The sequence below is a fragment of the Macrobrachium rosenbergii genome, chromosome 32 (genome assembly GCF_040412425.1).
Source record: "Macrobrachium rosenbergii isolate ZJJX-2024 chromosome 32, ASM4041242v1, whole genome shotgun sequence".
NCBI lineage: Eukaryota > Metazoa > Arthropoda > Malacostraca > Decapoda > Palaemonidae > Macrobrachium > Macrobrachium rosenbergii.
Genome location: NC_089772.1, coordinates 9,328,960 through 9,348,044, shown reverse-complemented (window position 1 = coordinate 9,348,044; position 19,085 = coordinate 9,328,960). Strand labels below are relative to the sequence as shown.

Below are 19,085 nucleotides of genomic sequence, written 5' to 3'. Positions count from 1 at the left end.
CTGCAGAAACCCATTAACACTGAATGCAGTTCTCGACTATCAAACATATGTACGAGTGTGTTTTATGGAAAAATGGTAGGTGGTGTCACATCACGTAATAAGAAAGGCCGTGGAGGGAGGGCCCTTTGAGCTTTATAACATGTTCCACTTAAAACACCGAATAAAGATAAAATATAAAGTTCATTCACTGTACTCTTCACGATATGTTTTCACTGCAAACTGATAGTGTTCTGGAGTACTTTCTATTTACGCTCTTCTCCATTTGTTGTTGGAAATTTACATTTCAGGTTTTTTTTATAGGACCTCGAATTCTTGAAAAACACAAGAGTGGGGGTTTAATGAAACAGTAAAAAAATTATTTAATACATAATAGTTTAACATTATCTTTACAAAGCTGTCATCAAGTATGATGTCACGGTTCCACATGCAGCCAGAGTAGAGTAGCGCAGCCCTGACAACCCTCCCACCATTTCTCAAGAAAACAAAGTGGAACTTGTAAAGCAGATTCCTTGCTCTTAATAACATAGAACTAGAGATATGACAAATTTTAAAATTTAATAATGCAGCAATCTCTAATTTCCTTTAAACAAATTAACACAGCAATCACCAACGTACTTTAAGCGAAAAATTAGGTTCCCTTAGAAGGATCATTCCTGAAATTTTATACTCTCCAAATATTAATGGGACTAGAGCAGGTTAGACAGCAGTAAAATTTTACTGAAATTCCTTTGAAAGGTCGACTCGTACGAGCACTTCACCACGTTCCTGCAACCCACCTTCTGTAAGGAAATAGTCTGTGCAGCCCACAGTCGATGACAGACAGTAAAATATTCAGTGGTATCCATTGTGGTGAATACCAATGAACCATCCAGGAATTTAGTTGTACAAAAATAGGAGCTAGCAGAGAATGAAATTATTCCATGATGTAGTGTACTCAATACAAATTATAATCTATTAAAATGAGTTCTGCTTGTTTGCATTGTTATTCAGGTGGTATTGCGTACTGATAGATCTGCCGTCTGTAGCAGGGATAGGGAAATGTCAGTTTTCTCGTTTCTTCTTCTGAGAGAAGAACTGTCAGAAGTATCTTTCATCTTGAAAAAATTTAGTTGCAGCGACAAGAGTCTAGTCAGTTCTTTATAAAATACTGAGGGAGACATTACAACCTGATTGGTAGTTACTAAAAAATGATACTAATAATGCATCCTAAAGGGCAGTGTTAAAGCATCAAAGGTAATGAAGCAAACTTTATGCCCCAAAAGTCTAACAGTTGCAACATCCTGTATGTTCAACAAGCTAGAGGTGTAGGATTCCTTCCTCAGCTCTTCCCAACCAGGAAGGGATTCCTGGGTGGGTGGAACCAACCAGTCGGTTCAGAGATTTTCCCAGACTCCCCCTGCCAATGGGTAAGTCTAAAAAGAACAAAGGTTTGTATTTGTGTAGGAACAATTAGACATTGTCGGACGTTAAACAGCCATTCCAGCTCACATCCACAAGCTAAATCCTGTGCAAAGAACTTCAGGTTTGTATGTAAGGAAAAATACAAATCACTTTAAAAATTTGCTATGTTTGGCTGTACTGTACTGTATTGTTAGGGAAATGCATTTAGTATAGACTGTAGAGACTGAACAGGTGCAGTAAGTACCCAAAGGGAGATTAATATAACAAGTAGCAGTATCGTTTATGAAAGATTTACATAAAGTGCCATTTATGCTAATGGACCTCAAAGTGAACCACAAAATATGTGTTTTAACAAGAACTGACTTAGTGATCTTACAAGAGTGTAGTAGGGGGTAATTTTCTCAAGAAAAGTTAAGTATCATATTGAGATCCAAACTTTACTGGTAACGGACAAGATTGCCTTATGGAGTGTACAGTGTTCCAGTGACTGTTAAAGAAAATTGAATGCAATGTTATATACATAGATTGATTACCTATAGGCTTGATTTGAACTACATGTTTAAAAGAAGGGCAGTGTTGATAACATTGCAGATTTACAGAATATTAATTAATTTGATTTTGATATGAATTGTTCATATTGTGACTTATTATTCATATTACTAAAGGAATTGCCAAAAGACTGTTGTAAGAATTATTTATAAAGAAATTATCTTTAGACTAGTTTAAGATGATGATCATCATGAATTAAATGAGAGGGAACTGGCTGATTGTATTCTTAGGTATGCTAGCTACCAGTTAGGATGTTTTGTTAACATTGTCAGCAGGAATTCAGTTAACCTGTGCTGACTGTAGATTTAAAAAAAAAAATCTAGCATTAAATAAATTGTAGGTTAAGTGGTAACTGTTTAATTTACTCCCCAAGGCTGTTGAAATGAACGGGAAAAAACCACAACATTACAAGATGGTAAACAGCTGAGAGAGAGGTGGCAAAGGACACAGACCTCTGCCCTGAGACACGCCTTGGTTCCCCAGCAGTGATGAAAGCCTACTGATGCAGGGCAGTCCAGAGGGCAGGCTACAGAAAAATGAAGGCTCTGACAACTCTTCCAGGGCGGAAACTGAAAAGATCAATTGCTATGGGGGTTACCATGGTATTTACCCCTATCCATACTGACAATAGAAGTAAACTCATATCTTCCTTCTCCTGTAACACATAGGGAGCATTAGAAGACAGAGCAGAAGCAATGAGAGAGGAATAATACTGAAGAAAAATAGAGTAGACTTATGACCAGACCTAAATGATTGTATATGTAAACTAAGTCTCTTGCATCTTCCAGTTTCTCACAAAATTATTCATTCTCATCAGACCACTCCTTACAATCTACACACAGAGAAGAAAAAATCACACTCATCACCTTTACCAGTAATAAGCGTGTGATCACCACGGCCAAGAGACTACACTCAGTTTACACAAAATTCATTCCTACAGAACCTAACTCTCCTTTCTCTGCTTGCTGTAGATGACATAATGAAAAACAGAAAACAAGCATAGTACTGTACAGAAGAAAAACAGCCCGAAATAGTCAAAATTATTACAGTTGATTCACACAATCTGCACAAAGTCGCGGCTGGAAAAATTCTGACAAAAATGTAAACATTCAAACGCCATCTGGTGGGAAACAGGTGATTACAGTGTAGACAGTCCACCTGGGCCAACCAAGCACTATTCTTTTGCTTACTTTGAGTGCTAATCACACTTCACAGACCAAGGGTGTAAGCTTACTTTAACTGTAGGCAAGATTCATCCAAAATAATGCAGTTTTACTAGATGTAAGCCACTTGCCTAGCTGTAACTCCATCCCTGAAGCGTTATCTAGCAGTTGCTAAGTAGCCATGTTAATTTAGATATATAACAATATCCATAACTAAATATCAAGGCTTGTAGAAGGGAAGGGTTTGTATTTATTTTGGAAACAAGCAGTATTTTCAAAGATGCCTAAAACCTTACAATTTCATAGCTTATCAAGGCAATACGAAATAAATATCTCATTAATCAGAATCACTTCATTTAATCTCATGTTAATACAAAACATTACAAAAATTTAATCATTTGCCATAATACATAACTACTTTTTGAAAAGTAGAATTGCCAATGGAATGAAGCATAAAATATAATCTGAGTTGCAGAAATGGAGAATGTTGCTAGTAAATTTCACCGCCTTAACTGGACTGCACCAAAATTAATTGTGACAAGACAGTGAACATAAATCATATATCCTGTTCCTGGATTTCTATTAATGCTAGACGCATTCCATTTATAATAAAAACACAGGGAATAATTGCTAATATCTCAAAGAAAAATGACAGACAGTAATTTCAAATACTGAAAAATTTTGCAAATAAGAAAAATTATAATGCAGAATGCAAGCAAGCAGCTTTCAGAACTTGTTTAGGTCAAACCAAAAAATAAACTTTGATTAAAGATAGGTATTACAAATAACTTGAGAGACTGCATAGTTCACTTTAGACAAAAAACATTTCTTATAACAAAACGGCTTTGTTTTATATTCTGAGGAAATGCATATTTCACTTTAGTCAAAATACATTTTTTCATAACAAGACTACTTGGTTTTGTATTCTGAAGAACATTTTATTTGTGTTAATAATAACATACAAACTAAACTTATAAACTGTTCCAAACAATGTCATCCATTCACTTAAATACGCCTCTTCTGTGTTGAAATATAGAGTACATTATTACCTCTAATAAAGGCGTCGCCATATTTGTTCTTCAGCTGACCATTAAGATATTCCTCACTCTGCTCTAAAGCAATGTTCATGTAACCATCTAAACATGCCAAAACACCTGGAAGCAAACAAAACTGTTTTCAGCTTTTTCATAACCAGTTAATTATAGCATATTCATTATTAATGTCTTACCTGATAATAACACTGAAAAAATTTAAAATTTTTAATAATAACTTGCATTTTTCCTAGGTATTCAAACCCGAGCCTTTTATATAGGAGTAACTTTGAAACTTAGTAACAAGGTATTAACAGGTGCAGATGGGGGTGAACAGGGATTATCCATCATTCACCATCCATCTCACTCACTTTTTCTTCACCTGCAAGGACTGAGGGGGTGGTTGAAGTGATGAGAAATATAAAAGGCTTTGATATTCATACCCAGGAAGAATTCAAATTGTTATTAGAAATTTATTTCTTCCTATGGGATAACAAACCATCACCTTTTATATGGGAGGCTTACTGCTTAGGAAGGAGGTCAGTCCCTTCAACTGACGAGTTGAGAGCCACCACAGTATAACCGTAACCTACCAGACAGGTGAAAAGGTAGCCATGGCCAAAGTAGTAGGGCCCTGGGCTAAGTGGCCCTTCTAAAGCAAGATTGGGTTACTCAAATAAGGAACATTTTGGAGAACCAAGACATCTCAAGAGACCTTGTCAGAAGGCAGTTTAGTTCTGGCTAATATAATTGAAGGATTCAGCACTAAACTATACCTTGTCCCAACTCCCCCTTGTCATAAGAGAAGGGATGAGGGCAACGGTTCCCTATAATAAACAGGAATGGAAGCCCAGAATGTACTCACCTGTATCCCTCCGGCTTCAGTGAGTGCTTTGGCCCAGATGCTGCTAAAGAGGAAGGAAATCCAGTCATTCCACACTCACTTTCAGACTTATTCCAGACCTGGGCACATTGAATGAGATCCTGACCCCTGTATAATTCAGAGTGGGTGACTACACAACCTGCTGGCAACCACCTCAGGTAGAATGAGGTATAAGTAGTCTGTATACATACACCAGATGCCTGCCCTCATTAACTGAAATACACTTCCAAATGCAGGCCTTAGTGCGCCCTGACAAAGGGAGGTCCAACTCTAAATCCAAAAAGAAAAGACATCCTTTTGCTGAAAGGCCATTTACACTCTAGCCAAGAGGAAAAATGGTCTTGATGAACCAGGCAATGGTCTCATCTGGTCTTTGAATGACGAGAAAGGGGCTTGGAATGAAAGAGCAGGAAAGATTCCCACCCTCAAAATTGCCTGACAAATATGGCAGGCCATGCAACTCTCCCACCCTTTTTGCTGAGGCCAAATCCAGGTCAAAACATCTAACTCCTTTGAAGACCGGTCGGACTTCCCAAGAGAAAAAAAGACTTGGACTTCCCAAAACAAGACTTTTCAAACTCTTTTTAGCTTAGAAAACTCACTGAAGAGGAGAGGTCTAGCCCATTCATTGATAGCCTTTTATGCTTGTCTGAGGAACACCTGGGGTATACTGACAACAACTTTGCAGCCCTATGAGATAGCATCACTGTCACAGGAGACGCTGGATAACCTCCAAGTTTGAAGCCACAGGGAGTTCACTGCCTGATGGTACTGGCAAATGTGTGGCTGATACACAGGGGTGGGTCAAAGGGCAGCTCTCTTGGCACCTCAACTAAGAGACACAGCAGATCAGGATACCACTCAGCTTAAGGCCAACTAGGTGGAAATGTGTAAACATCCTGGTTGTCCCAGGGGTGTTCAAAGGCATCCTCCACCACTGCCTACAGATCTGGAACTGATGAACAGAAAAATGGAAATTTTCTGTTCAACTTGGTCATGAATAAATCCAGCATGGGCAACTCCCATAACTCAAACATCTTCACTTGTCAGGGGTGTAGGGAACATTCCTTCCCACCAACTGATTCTGATGACTGAGTTGATCTGCAATTACATTCTGCCTCCCTGGAATATACCATGCAGATAACTTGACAGTTTGGGAAATATCCACCTGCTTGCTGACATATTCCACAAGTTGTCTTGTCTAATCAATAATACACACACACACACACTTTTCCTCAACATTTCACACATCTCATGAGGGTCAGCCGAACATAGGTCCTTATTCTATCATTACCATCCATATCCAAGAGAAAATTCAAGTACATCTACAAACCAAGTCATCAACAGAAAACCAAGCACAGATAACTCTCTAACAATCTTCTACCAAAACCATTGACATACATAGACTGACCTGCTATGTTTGTTTGTACCTATTGTTTCCCTGGTGGGGGGGGGAAGTGGATGGACAGAAACATATATCCACAGAAAACCAAGTGTTTTCATTTTTTGTTTCAATCTGTTGAACTACTACTGGCACGGAAGTAAAAGCTATATAATGGAGAGGTAAGGTTCATTTAAAAAATAAGAAAACTATAAAAAAAATGATAAAAATTTACATAACATCATGCAGCAGTCCCAGCGATGTGTAAAGCAGGCCTAGCATCAAACATGTACATGTATATATATCCAGCATAGTACAGGTATATGATCATACAATTAAACAATTTAAGAATATTTGGCCAGATTGGAAGGATTGACATTCGTCCATCAAGAACATTTACACCAAAGTTCTCTGACACGCACTAACATTTGATTGTACATCAGCTGCAGTCTGCAGCAGTTTACAATCATTCATGTTTGACAGTTTGTGGCCCGCCTAACAAGCACGAACACATCTGCTTTCACTTCTCTCTCTCTCTCTCTCTCTCTCTCTCTCTCTCTCAAGAACTATAGCTGTCACTTGTGCTTCATGTACTGTATAAAAAGTTTTTAATAAGCCGCTTTGTATGTTGACAAAAAGGACACTTTCATTGTCAACAATTCAGTCAACCAAAAAGGCGAGAATGGATATCAACCTGGAATCAAAAATCAATGTGATTAATCAGTATGAAGGAGGAAAAAGAACAAGGGCAACAGCATGTGACCTAGAACCACCACCTTCAACAGTTGACAATTCTTAAGGATCTACACTGCATACATGAAACAGTTAAAAAGGTTTTGCTTCAACGAACTCTACTGTAATTACGAAACAAAGACAACGCCAATCCATGAAATGGAGCAGTTATCAAAGGTGTGGATAGAAGACAAGATTAAAAACCAATGCTATTAAGCCTCATTACCACCCAGGCAAGGGCTAAAAACTGTTTCAGACCCTTAAGGAATGTGCAGGTGATGAATATCAACAAGAATACATCGCAAGTACTGATGGGTTAAAAAATTCAAAAGAAGATTCAGTTTGCTTAATGTTCAGGTAACAGGAGTGCAGATGAAGAGGCAGCAAGAAACAGCAAGAGAGTTCGTCGATAGTTTTGATGAATTAATAAAATAAAAACGATAAAAGATTACACTTACCATGCAAAAACTATGAGTTAATAACCATTCTCAGAATGAGCTTGAAAAAGCACTCGAGTAAATGTGAAGACATAAACATCACCAAAATGCAAGTGCTCCACATAATACGTAAACATCACAAAAGTGTTTTGCAACATCATGACGAAACGGAAATTGGTTTAGATCAAACTAAAGATCACTAATGGCAACTTTCTAATACTGTGCTGAATTAGTGATACTCATCAGAGTCAACTTAAATAAGGTTAAACTGATTTTACTTTGGGCACAGTTATGACTAGCTTACCGTTGAAGCATATGAAATGTGGATGTGCAGTCAATCCCCGCTATATCACAGTTCAGTATTCAAGGTTTCAGTTATTTGCAGATTTTTCTGAGGAAGGTATCTCAAAATATATCACGGAAAATTCACTAATTTGCAGATTTTTCATTTAGCAATATTCACTAATTACTGTATTTTAGTGTTATTTTTGTGACTAAATAAATTTTTTATGATAAAAAATTATTTACTAATTTTCAAATATTAATATTAATGTAAAGGCTGCTGCTGGGGTGGAGAGGCCATCTTGGGAGCAAAGGAAGTTGAATCCTTGGGAAGCTTGGAGGACTGTGCCAACAAATCCTGAGTTGACTTCTTTTGCAAACTGGATGCAATTTCCCTAATCGTGTCTTGAGGAAAGAGGTGGTATTGGTTCAGAGGCAAAAACAACAGGACTGACTTCCGTGTCTGTGTGACTCCTTTAGTGGTAAAGGAACACCAAAGCTCTCTCTTCTTCAAAACACCAAAAGAAAAAAAAGAGAGGCAAGCTCTAGAGACCCATCCCTAATAGCCTTATCCACGCACGACAGGACTCCCAACCAGTCCGAGGCGATGTCTGACGATAATTCGTGAAAATCTTCAATCTTCTTGGCCAGTGCCTTCACTGTCCAGTCAAGGAAACTAAAAACTCCGAAAACCTTGAACAAATCCTTGACAAGGTGGTCTCGCTCTGACGACGAGAATGCAGAGCATCAAGAAGAATCGATGAGGCCAGAGAAGTCCCCTTGGGGGGAGGCAGTGACTCCCAAAGAAGGAACTTCCCAGTGATGTAAGATAAACACCTCCTACAAACTAAGTGCGAGGGAGGAAAGGAGAAAGAAGCTTTTTCTTGCTCCCTTTTAGCTGAAAGCCAATCTCCAATATCCTTAAGAGCCTTTTTGGAGGACTAAGAAAGTACCATCTTGGGGAGCCTCGTCCTGTCGTCTGGTTGAGACCTCATCAAAAAAGTCAAGGCTGGTGCAGCTGGGATGAAAAAGGAGGGAAAATTCGCCAACAGACACTGTATTAGAGCTGCATAGGCTGACGGAGAGGCAGTTTCTTGATCAACCTCCTCCCCTGCTAAGGAGACCAGAGAAAGGGTAGCATCAAGAGAAGTATTGGAAGCAGAGGGAGCTTTCTTCAGCAAGCTCATAATCTCAGCCAACTGTTGCTTAGTGGAAGCGAATGAAGGTCTGACTTGAACTAAAGGTGAAGGCGACTGAGACCGTGGTCCCTGAGCAGACTGAAGAGCAGCAACACGTCTGGGAGCGGGCACTTGGCACTCAGAGGTGGGTGACAGAGTTGATGGCAGGCGTTCAAAAACTGGTGCCAGGCACTTCGGGACTGGCGCTGAGTGCTCGGGTGGCATTGAGCACTCGGAAAGTGGTGCCAAGCGCTTGAGAGGAGCCAGGCATTGGGATGCTGACGTGGATTGCCTGGGAGAGTTCGCTGGGCGCTTGGGGACCAGTTGAGGTTAATCAGCAGTTGGGCGCTCAGGAGAGAAGGCCTCTGGACTCTCCCATGTGGAAGGAAGAGGATACTGGACCGGGGCAGGAACAGAAGGATCCACAGTGTAACTACACGAAGGCTGTGGGCTGAATCTAGCCTTCTTAGACCGCTTACCAGGAAGCAGATCAGAACGGCGACCAACATAATCTGAATGGCGCTTAAGAGGATGTGATGAATCAAGGAATCGTTTGCAGCGCCTCCTGCCCGCACTGGAATCATTGGAACTTGAAGAAAATTAATGGACACCTTTCCAGTGGCTGTCTGCTGATACCTGGGATCATGCAACAGGCTCAACCAAGGAGGCGACTACCTGTGGGCAAGCCCCACTGGCCTCCCTTGGACTTCTGGTATATCTTCTTCCAGGTTCAAGGGAGCAGGACAGTGACCTTTATCTAGGAGAACCAGCAGGATGCATAGCCACCTTCTCCACTTGCACGACACTGTTACTCATCACTTTTGGCAAACACCTTGACCATCACTAATTTCAGTGATGCTCCCAATTCTGCCACTGTGTTCACTACAAGGCTAATCTTCTGATCAAACCTAGATTCTAAACTGGCAATGGCATTAGGATTGGAAGCAAGGGAGTCAGGCATGGGAGCAGATGGATGGATAGTAAGAGGGCCAGTATTAGGAGAAAAATCGGGAGTAGGCATAGAAGGAGTGGTTTCTAGGCTAAGTGATCATTTCTTGGCTCTAGAAGCTGCTTTCCTCTTCCTATCCCTTTCTAATTTATCCGAGTCAGATCTAAGCACTTTCCACTGTTTTTCATCCCAATCAGAACTTTACATACATGTTTTCTCCCTGCTACATTCTCGCCCTCTATATTTACTGCAAATTGCATGCAGATTGTAACAAGATCTTGTCAACCTAGTTTTACAACCTTCGCTGCAATAGCGAAGACTAGAAGAGCTAGAATCTGACGTGACTCTATAAAACAAGGAACCTGATCCAAAAAACTAATAAGCTGACAAACGCTCTAAAAGCCACCAAAATAAAGTAATAATACTTCACCGTAATCCAGCCAATACAACTGAAATCCATGAAAAAAGCTGCTGCTCGAAGCGCTGATGTGTACATCAGAGCCGGCAGAAACAAAGTGAGCTTATTGGCCAGATTGTTTCTTGTGTTCCCCGATAGTGGGCGGGGCTTGTCACCTACACAAAACAATAGAATCGCTACCGCGAATTTTTAAAAGGTTGCCGCACGAGTATAAACATTAGCTATGTAATTACTTGGTAAGTTGCTTATATGAAAATAAGGCTTATGTGCAAACCATGATTTTTGTTTATGGACAAAATACTCCCAAACAAAAAACACCACAAAATTAATATGAACAAAACAAACTGTTAAGCTTAGCAGCTGACTTCAACATGAAAAAATACAATATTCAATCTTAAACTTATCCAACAGTACAACTTATGCATACAATTAATACAGTACAGTTCTTTATGCAATTAAGTATACTGCATACTTTACAAACTACCAAAATAAATGAAATCTTGCATATAAAAATTGAAGTTTACTCCTCAATTCATATGATTATCACTGAGGATGTGATAGATATAACATACATTAGACAGTTCATGTAATATTAATTCATGCAGATTACACGTACCTCTGTAATCAACACCAGAATTCAGTTTCACGACAACAGGTCGACCAATAATTTGCTGTAGAAATTCATTTGGCGTCTGTCTTCTACTCATCTTGTTATCTTCACGTAAACCTGAAAAATTAGGAGATGACAATATTATTAAACAATTTTTCATAATAAGAATTATTATTTGGATAATTGCCTGTTGTTAAAGATAGCTCTATCTCTGCGCTGGCAGGCAAGTTGGAACTCTAATAAATGAAAGATAGCTTAGCTGACCTAGATGACTGTCTAGTTCACCTGTTCTTTACCAGATGTGTTTTGAATATTTTAGCTCTTGTTAGAATTCTTCTTGACAGCTCACAAAGTTGTGGGTAGGCGGGGTGAGGTCTACTTTAACATTAGGTAAATATCCAAATAATAAAATTTTACTATGAAAATTTACATCATTTGGGATGAATCTTACCTATTGTTAAGATGGGTGATTTCTACATCAAGAACAGGATGGTGGGTAGTGCACCTAGACAAAATTCACCCAGCCAAGCAAGCTAAAAGTGTCTTACATGAAACCCAAAACATTCCTACCAGATCTGGAATCCTTTCTGGATATTGCTGCCACAAGACGGTGGAATCCATTCAGAAAAATTAAGGTTCCCATATATGCTTAGCGAAGAGCAGCCTTGCGGAGAAAACCACTTCAGCCTCAGCCAGTACGAATAGAAGTGGCACGAGGGGACCCCTGTGCCTGCGTCCAAAAGCACCAAAACGACAGTCAACTAAAAAGGAGTACCTACTGATATAAGGGTGCGGTCCTATATAACATATGTACCTTCATGCTCCCAATAAAATCAAATACTGTATTGCAAATATTAAAGTAATTTGTATTTTTCCTAACATACAAAGCTGAAGGTCTTCACATAGGATTTTGCTTGCTAACGTGAGCTGGAACGGCCATTTAACTTTCAGACAAGGTTGTTAACTACCGACGGTAGGGGGTAACACCACCCACTTTGCCTTCTGGCCCCAGGTATCAGGATGAGGGATGGCTGAGGCGGGCCATAAATGTAAAGACCGTCAGATTTGTATGTTTGGAAAAATACAAATTACTTTAAAATTTGCTATTTGTTCCTACACAAATACAAACCTTTGGTCTTTACACAGGAGACTTACCCATTGGAGGGTGGAGTACTGTATATGCAAGCCCTTCTATTTTGCGGTTGAGCATGAAAGAACCGTTTGAGTTGATGGTGATAGATTGTTTGTCATTGCTGTGAGTAACAGAGGGAATGTGGGACTGGTTGTTGTGATCGATCATCTGAGCAAGTTTGCTTATGCAGTACCGATAAGGAATAAAAGAAGTAAGACTGATGCAAATGCTGTGAGTAATGTTTCCAATGTGTGTGTAAGCAAGCCCAGGAAATTGTTGAGCGATGATGGACCCGAGTTCACTGGAAGAGCATTTGAAAGTATGTTGAATGATTGGAAGTAGAGCACGTGTACTCGACGATGTATATGCCAAGTGCGAATGGGTTAGCTGGAAAAATAATAAGGACACTAAGTGAGTTGTTGCATATGATGACTGATAGGAAAACGAATGAGACCTGTGTCTGGCAAAAGCCTTGTAGACATACAGTATGTGAGTACCCATAGGAGTATAGGAATATCCCCAAGTATGTATATTACGAACTTCAAAAGATTCATTAAGCCTTCGATGCAGCTGGCTGAGAATGATACAGATGTTTGGGGAAGAAGAGGTCGTAACAATAGGGAGATTGAATGTAGATAAGCTTGAGAAGTATGAGGGACCTTGTGTTGTAACTAAAGTGTGGTTGAGTGGACTGAGTTTTTTGATGGAATTTGTGGATGAAGGTGGATGTGTATATGAAATTAGGGCACATCACAGTCAGTTGCACAAGTGGCATGAACCTCCGGAATATCTGAAAAGTCATCCGGTGAATGAATGGCTGCGAATAAGAGTGAAGGATGATATGAGTAAGAAGAGGAAAATTTCTTAGCAGAGAAACGTAGCAAATTTTCTGAGTAATTTGTATTTTTCCTAACACGCAAACTCAAGGTCTTTACATAGGGATTTTGCTTGTGGATGCAAGCCGTTTAACTTTCAGACAAGGTCGTTAACTGCTGATGATTGGGGGGGAAGCACCACCCATGCGTTGCTCTGCACTCCACTTTGCCTTTCAGCCCCGGTATCAGAATGAGGGGTGGCTGAGGAGGACCATAAATGCAAAGACCTTCAGGATTGTATGCTAGGAAAAATACAAATTACTCTAAAAATTTGCTATTTGTTCCTGCACAAATACAAACCTTCAGTCTCTACATAGGAGACTCCGAGGAGGTGGAAGGGACAGGTGAGAGATCCCTAGCATCTTTGCCCAGCCTGCCTGAGGCCAAAGTCCTGGCAGGTGAGCAAGGCTGTCAGCAGTCATCAACCCGCGGTGACGAAGTCCCCACAGGTAGTGAACAAGAACAGGGGTTATCCTGAGGAAGCTACAGTCTTCTTAGTAGCCGAAGCCGCTAAGGGAGAAGAACGGGCCAGTAGGCTAACATCACCATTCTGGGACCCTTGCACTGCTCTTTTCAGAGAACGGAAAGGGGGTGAGTGAGCACCTGCACGTTCTCCACTCACTTTCTCTCGCTGGAATATGCTGGCAGATGGGTCCAGGTCCATGGACCAGGAACCCTTATCAGTCTGGGAAGGTGAGTTCCTAGGACCAGTACCGGTGCGCCAGGGGTCTGTGGAACCCCAGGCAGTGGTTGCTCCCTCGCACTTGGCAACAGGGGGCGCAGTACTGGGAGTACTGCTTGTGAGAAACCAAGCAGCATGGGGGAAGACTGGCTGCTAGAAGTCCTACAGGACTTCTTGTGGATGGGTGAGGCAACTTTCTTCCTTTGCTTGCCAGCTTTGGAAGTCGAAGGGAAGGAGGTGACAGCACTCGATAAAGATGAAGACAAAGACGAAGACTTCCTATTCCTCCTCTTTGGCTTCTTCTTCCAGCCGAGGCCAGCCTTTGACAGCAAAGTTAAAGTGGAAGTCAACACCTGGGACTACATTACCAGAGGCAAGTGCATTGTTATTACAGTTACAGAAAGGGTTTCGGAAGCCTTCAAGTGACTGGTCAAACCAGAAACACTCGGCTCCCCCTGGAGGCCTAGGGAGAACTCTGTAAGCCCCTCGGGCTCCACAGCACCTGGAATAAAAGTCGGGTTATGAGAGGCAACCCCTTTTGACCTGAGGAGGAGTGCCCTCCCATGGACAACTCCCAATCCAAGTGGAAGAAGACCGCAGGAGAGCAGTCAAGCTGGTCTTCCTCCCCCTTCTGGTGACTACTGACGAAACAGTAGGTGTCTGCAAAGGGAAAACCGCTCCCTTAGGGGTGGTAACAGCAGGTGAAAGTTTGGCAGGGGTAAGGAGGTACCACAGAGAATCTTTGGTGTCACCAGGAGAGCATTGCACCCCGGTAACAGCAGAGAAACTTTCTTCTCTCATTTCTCTTTCCTAGCAAACTTCTCCCACTGTTCGCGAGGCCAGACTCGACACTTGATTGTAATCGATCAAGGACTTGATCGACTACAATCATGCTTGTGGCATGATACACACAGCACGTGTAAGTCAATTTCAAGTGAGGAGAGGAACCGATTACAACGCCTGTCCTTCCCTGGACAGCGCCTAAGATCTAAAAGTTCCTCTCTCCAGGCAGTTGCAAATTAGGGGTTTGCGTAATCATAAAATTAAAAAACAACAACAATCAACCATATATTTCACAGAACAGAAAAAGAAAAAAAAGCAAACGGCAGTCGGGGTAAGAGTGCACAAAAATGTCTGAGCACGACGGCGTCCTATCATCAAATTTACGTAAATCAATCGGATAAGTGGGTTGTCCGATGTATTTTAGCATGTAGAATTAGTTTTCTTCTGCGACGCTTTGCACGCAACTGGTATTTTCTGATCTATCTTAGCCACACCTGGACTGCCTTCAGAGTTTCTTCGTGGCTACTTTACGATTAATATGAATCTTGAAAGCTTCTTGTGCTACGACGGATACTAAGAGATACTATATTAGAAAATAAAGACATTTAATAAGGGTCTTACCAACGTTTTACGTCTATAAACCCAAATGCTGTTAGTTGAACGTTAATGAGTAGTATTAACATTTGATATACCTTTGCACCGGCTCCCTGTCGCGTCCTAATTTTCTTGTGCTGTGTTTGTGGTAATGCTTGCTGCACTTTAGTTTTTACACTCACAAAATTCTTTCACGATTTTATTATTTCGTGATTTTCTTTTTCTAAAGTTTAAAAAGCCCGTTGTATATAAAGAATGTAACCTATTTCGCAAGGCTATCGACTGGGTGGGGCAGCAGGAAGTTTAATAATTCTGTTTTTTTTTACATAGTATCTGTTTTGTGTCTTCCCGAGTATTTTTTCATATCATAATGTCTCTTCACTTAACAGTCATTCTATATCAACCCTGAGTATTTCTTTTTAATATTACTATGTATAAGTATATTTAATCTAACACTAGCAATTAACGCTAACTTTTTTTTAACATTCTCCCTTCATTTTCTATACATTTATAAGGCTGTATAAGTTTCACTATCATTCAATAATGCCACTATTTTATTTACATAGTCACTTTTATCCATTATTACCACTGCATTAGACTTGTCTGCCTTTGTTACTTGCAATGTTTCGTCTTTTTAAAGGTTTTTGTAGGCCTGGAGAAATCTTACGGGAACATTTGGCTAAACTTTCGTATCTGTTGTAGTTAGGCCCATGTTTTAGTTTGTGACTACTTGATCCCGGATTATCCTGGATTATCTTTTTGTTTATTATCCTTTGACAATTGACCATCTGGTATTCTTGTTCTTTTTGTTTACTTTGTAACCTTCCTTTCATCTGCGTCTCATTTGTGCCCAGACGATGCGCTAATAAACGTGATAGCGCTTGGTACTGAACTTCTGCCTGTCATTTTCCTGTGGGATTCGCTTATACACTGTCTGTCTCCCTCAACAGGCAGGTAATGAATGGAGTAAGAGTCACAGAGCAATGGTATTTGCATCAATGAAAGAATATTCCAGAAGTCTGCTGCTACATCACTCCTGTTGACAGCTTCTTAGAAGCTGTCTTCTTAGCTGCTGAATGGAGGAAGATCTGAATCCCAAGCTCCTTTTGAAAGGTTCTTTGCATTTCTTTGTTCAATCAGTGCTGATTCTATCACCTGGCTTTTGAACCGACAATTGCTGCTGTAAATTATATGTGACATATTCCAGTTTATTTTGTGATTATGATTGTTTATGTGGTTAAAAATAGCTGAAATCTGTTGTCCATATCTTACTGAACGTTTGTGTTGTCTTAGTCTCTTGGGGAGTGATTTACCTGTAAAACCGATGTAGGATTGGTCTCAGTCAAGGCAAGGGATTTAGTATACCCCGGTGTCTTTGGGGACTGGCTTTCTTTGGTCGTTAATCAGGGATTGGCTAAGGTATTTGGGTAGGTAAAGACAAAAGGGTTAGAGTTTTCAAGTGTCTTAATCCTTTCCAGGTGTGGGACGTCTTAATCCTTTGAGGGGGGTCAGGTAGAAAATTATGTTTGTCTTATGGATCGCTTTCTCAATTATGTGGTCAGGGTACTTTAAAGGTGACAGCTGCCTATGGATTAGTTCAAATTCCTTTTCCAGGAATTCTGAGGAGCAGATCCGTAAGGCTCCTAAGAACAAATTGCTTTCTATGCCTGTTTTGACAGAAATGTCATGATAACTAAAATGGTGAATATATGAAAGTGAAAATGTTGGTTTCCTGTATACAGTAAATTTGCATTCGGTCAACAACCTCGAACGCTTTAGGGAAAGGGAAGTGAGAACTTAAGTGCTGTATTTAATCTATTAGTGGATTTTTGTAGCGGTAGACATGACTGTGCTGAATCTGTTATTCACCAGGGGTTTATGTGAAAATCTTTCTTGGTCAGCCAAACTACAGTACTATCCATTTCAGGGACTGCGAGTCATCGTTTTTCTCAAATATCTTTCAAACTAATTATTTGATGGAAATGGTACTTTAACACAGTGTACAAGACACCTCCCGCTAATTTTTGGCAATATAGTGCATTGTCAAATGGTGTCAGTTAAGGCGTTTACTCTTGACTTACATGGTGTTGCCAAGCATTGCCAAACTCTGCATTCGAACGTCCTTTATCCCCATCCCGTCCCTCCCTCTCCCTTCCCCTCCTCATCCATCCATCAACCCACTCTCCTGGCTTCCCCACCTCTGCACCCCTCTCCTGTCTATGGGGGGTAGCAGACGTTCGATTGAGTAGATTAGTCCTGCTGATTCATGCGACTTTGCCTTTAAAAGTCAAGAGTAAATGCCTTAACTAACACCATTTGACAATGCAGTATATTACCAAAAATTAGCGGGAGGTGTCTTGTACACTGTGTCAGAGTACCATTTCAATCAAATAATTAGTTTGAAAGATATTTGAGAAAAACAATGACTCGAAGTCCCTGAAATGGATAGTAAAGGAAGACTAGTTTGAGTTCTTGAAGGAGGGTAAAGCCAAAACTTCAGCACCATATCTAATCTGTTAATGGCTTCTTTTCAGGGTATGACCTGGCCGTAATGAGTCTGTCAATCGCCAGGGTGTTTTTCTGAAGACCATGCTGGTTTACCAGCTGCTTCAAGAGGCCACCAGTTCAAGAAAATGGATACACAGGAGTTGGAGATAGACAGACTTCATGCTTTAAAACTAGCCTCTTTTGTCTCAATGTACAGACGGAAAATTAGTGTCAGGTGGTTGACTGGGCACGTAGATGGAAAATTGTTGGCAGGTAAGTCACATGACAGCTGGGGTCGCATCATGATTGGATGCCAAATCTGTCAGCTAAACATGAATTATTATTTGTAAGCTGACTTGATTGCTGTATAAATTAGGATGATAATCACCATTTTGCTAAAATATGATATTCGAGCGCTATCAGAGATCTTATAAAAGAGATTGTGCTCTTCCCCTGCCACCATTTTGGACTGTGGACAGTGGCACCTCATACTGGACGCCAGCTACCACATTTATGGAATGCCAATATATGCGGTGCATACTGCACAGTCTTTGGTTGCTCAAATAAAAGGACATAAGACAATAGCATTCATTTTTATGTTTCCTAAAAAACGCAGGTGAGCGTAGCCTATTGTTTTTGAAAAACTAAACCCATGTGAATGTGTTGGATGTCATTTTAGTTCCAGCGGAGAGTGGAAATGCATGTTGCCTTCTCACGATTTATGTCTAAAGATTTTCAGACTTGACAGTTATTAGTTGTAGTAATAGCAGCACCAGCCAGTACCAGCAGTGTTATAGGGACAAATTTCTTGAGCGATGCTCTCTCAAGTAAATAGTATTGATGATGGCATGCTAGACAATATAATAGGCTCTACTTTGAAAATTGTCATATTGGGCATCACAAAAATATTTCCCAACATTTCCTTTTTACTAACTGGCATTCAACTATATGATAAGCATTATAGACTAAACAGCTTAAAATGTGGAAGTATTTTGGTTTTTGCCCTGGTATATGAACTCGCCTTTCAGATGAAAGCAGTAAGTTTGATTTTATGAAAGTTATGCTGTTAGCACTTTCGGTCATTCAGCACGTAAGTATATCTTAGTTTTACCAGACCACTGAGCTGATTAACAGCTCTCCTAGGGCTGGCCCGAAGGATTAAACTTATTTTACCTGGCTAAGAACCAACTGGTTACTTAGCAACGGGACTTGTGGAATCCGAACCACAGTATAGCGAGAAATGAATTTCTATCACCAGAAATAAATTCCTCTAACTCTTCATCAGCCGGCCGCGGGAATTGAACTCCGGCCCATCGAATGACAGTCTGAAGCTCAACCGACCCAGTAAGAGACAGTGTGATGAGGGAGTGGAGAGCTTGACAGCAAAACAGATACCAGAAAATAAAGATGAAATACTAAAATCTAAAGGTGGCCCCTGGGGAAAACTCCATAATTTTTTATGGAAACGTGAATTTTTATTATATATCCAGTGTTTGTTGTCCAATGACAGGCACTGCT

At 40.4% G+C, this 19,085-nt stretch overlaps 1 protein-coding gene across 1 annotated transcript; it reads right to left on the bottom strand.

The window, feature by feature from the left end:
- Positions 1 to 3,450: 3,450 nt before the first annotated feature.
- Positions 3,451 to 15,212, bottom strand: LOC136855645 (U6 snRNA-associated Sm-like protein LSm6). Its single transcript, XM_067132839.1, has 3 exons — positions 15,108 to 15,212; positions 11,021 to 11,131; positions 3,451 to 4,267 (listed from the first exon to the last, which is right to left on the bottom strand). Exons 2-3 carry the CDS (start codon positions 11,109 to 11,111, stop codon positions 4,119 to 4,121), a joined length of 240 nt encoding a protein of 79 aa, XP_066988940.1. The 5' UTR covers positions 11,112 to 11,131; positions 15,108 to 15,212; the 3' UTR covers positions 3,451 to 4,118.
- Positions 15,213 to 19,085: the final 3,873 nt, after the last annotated feature.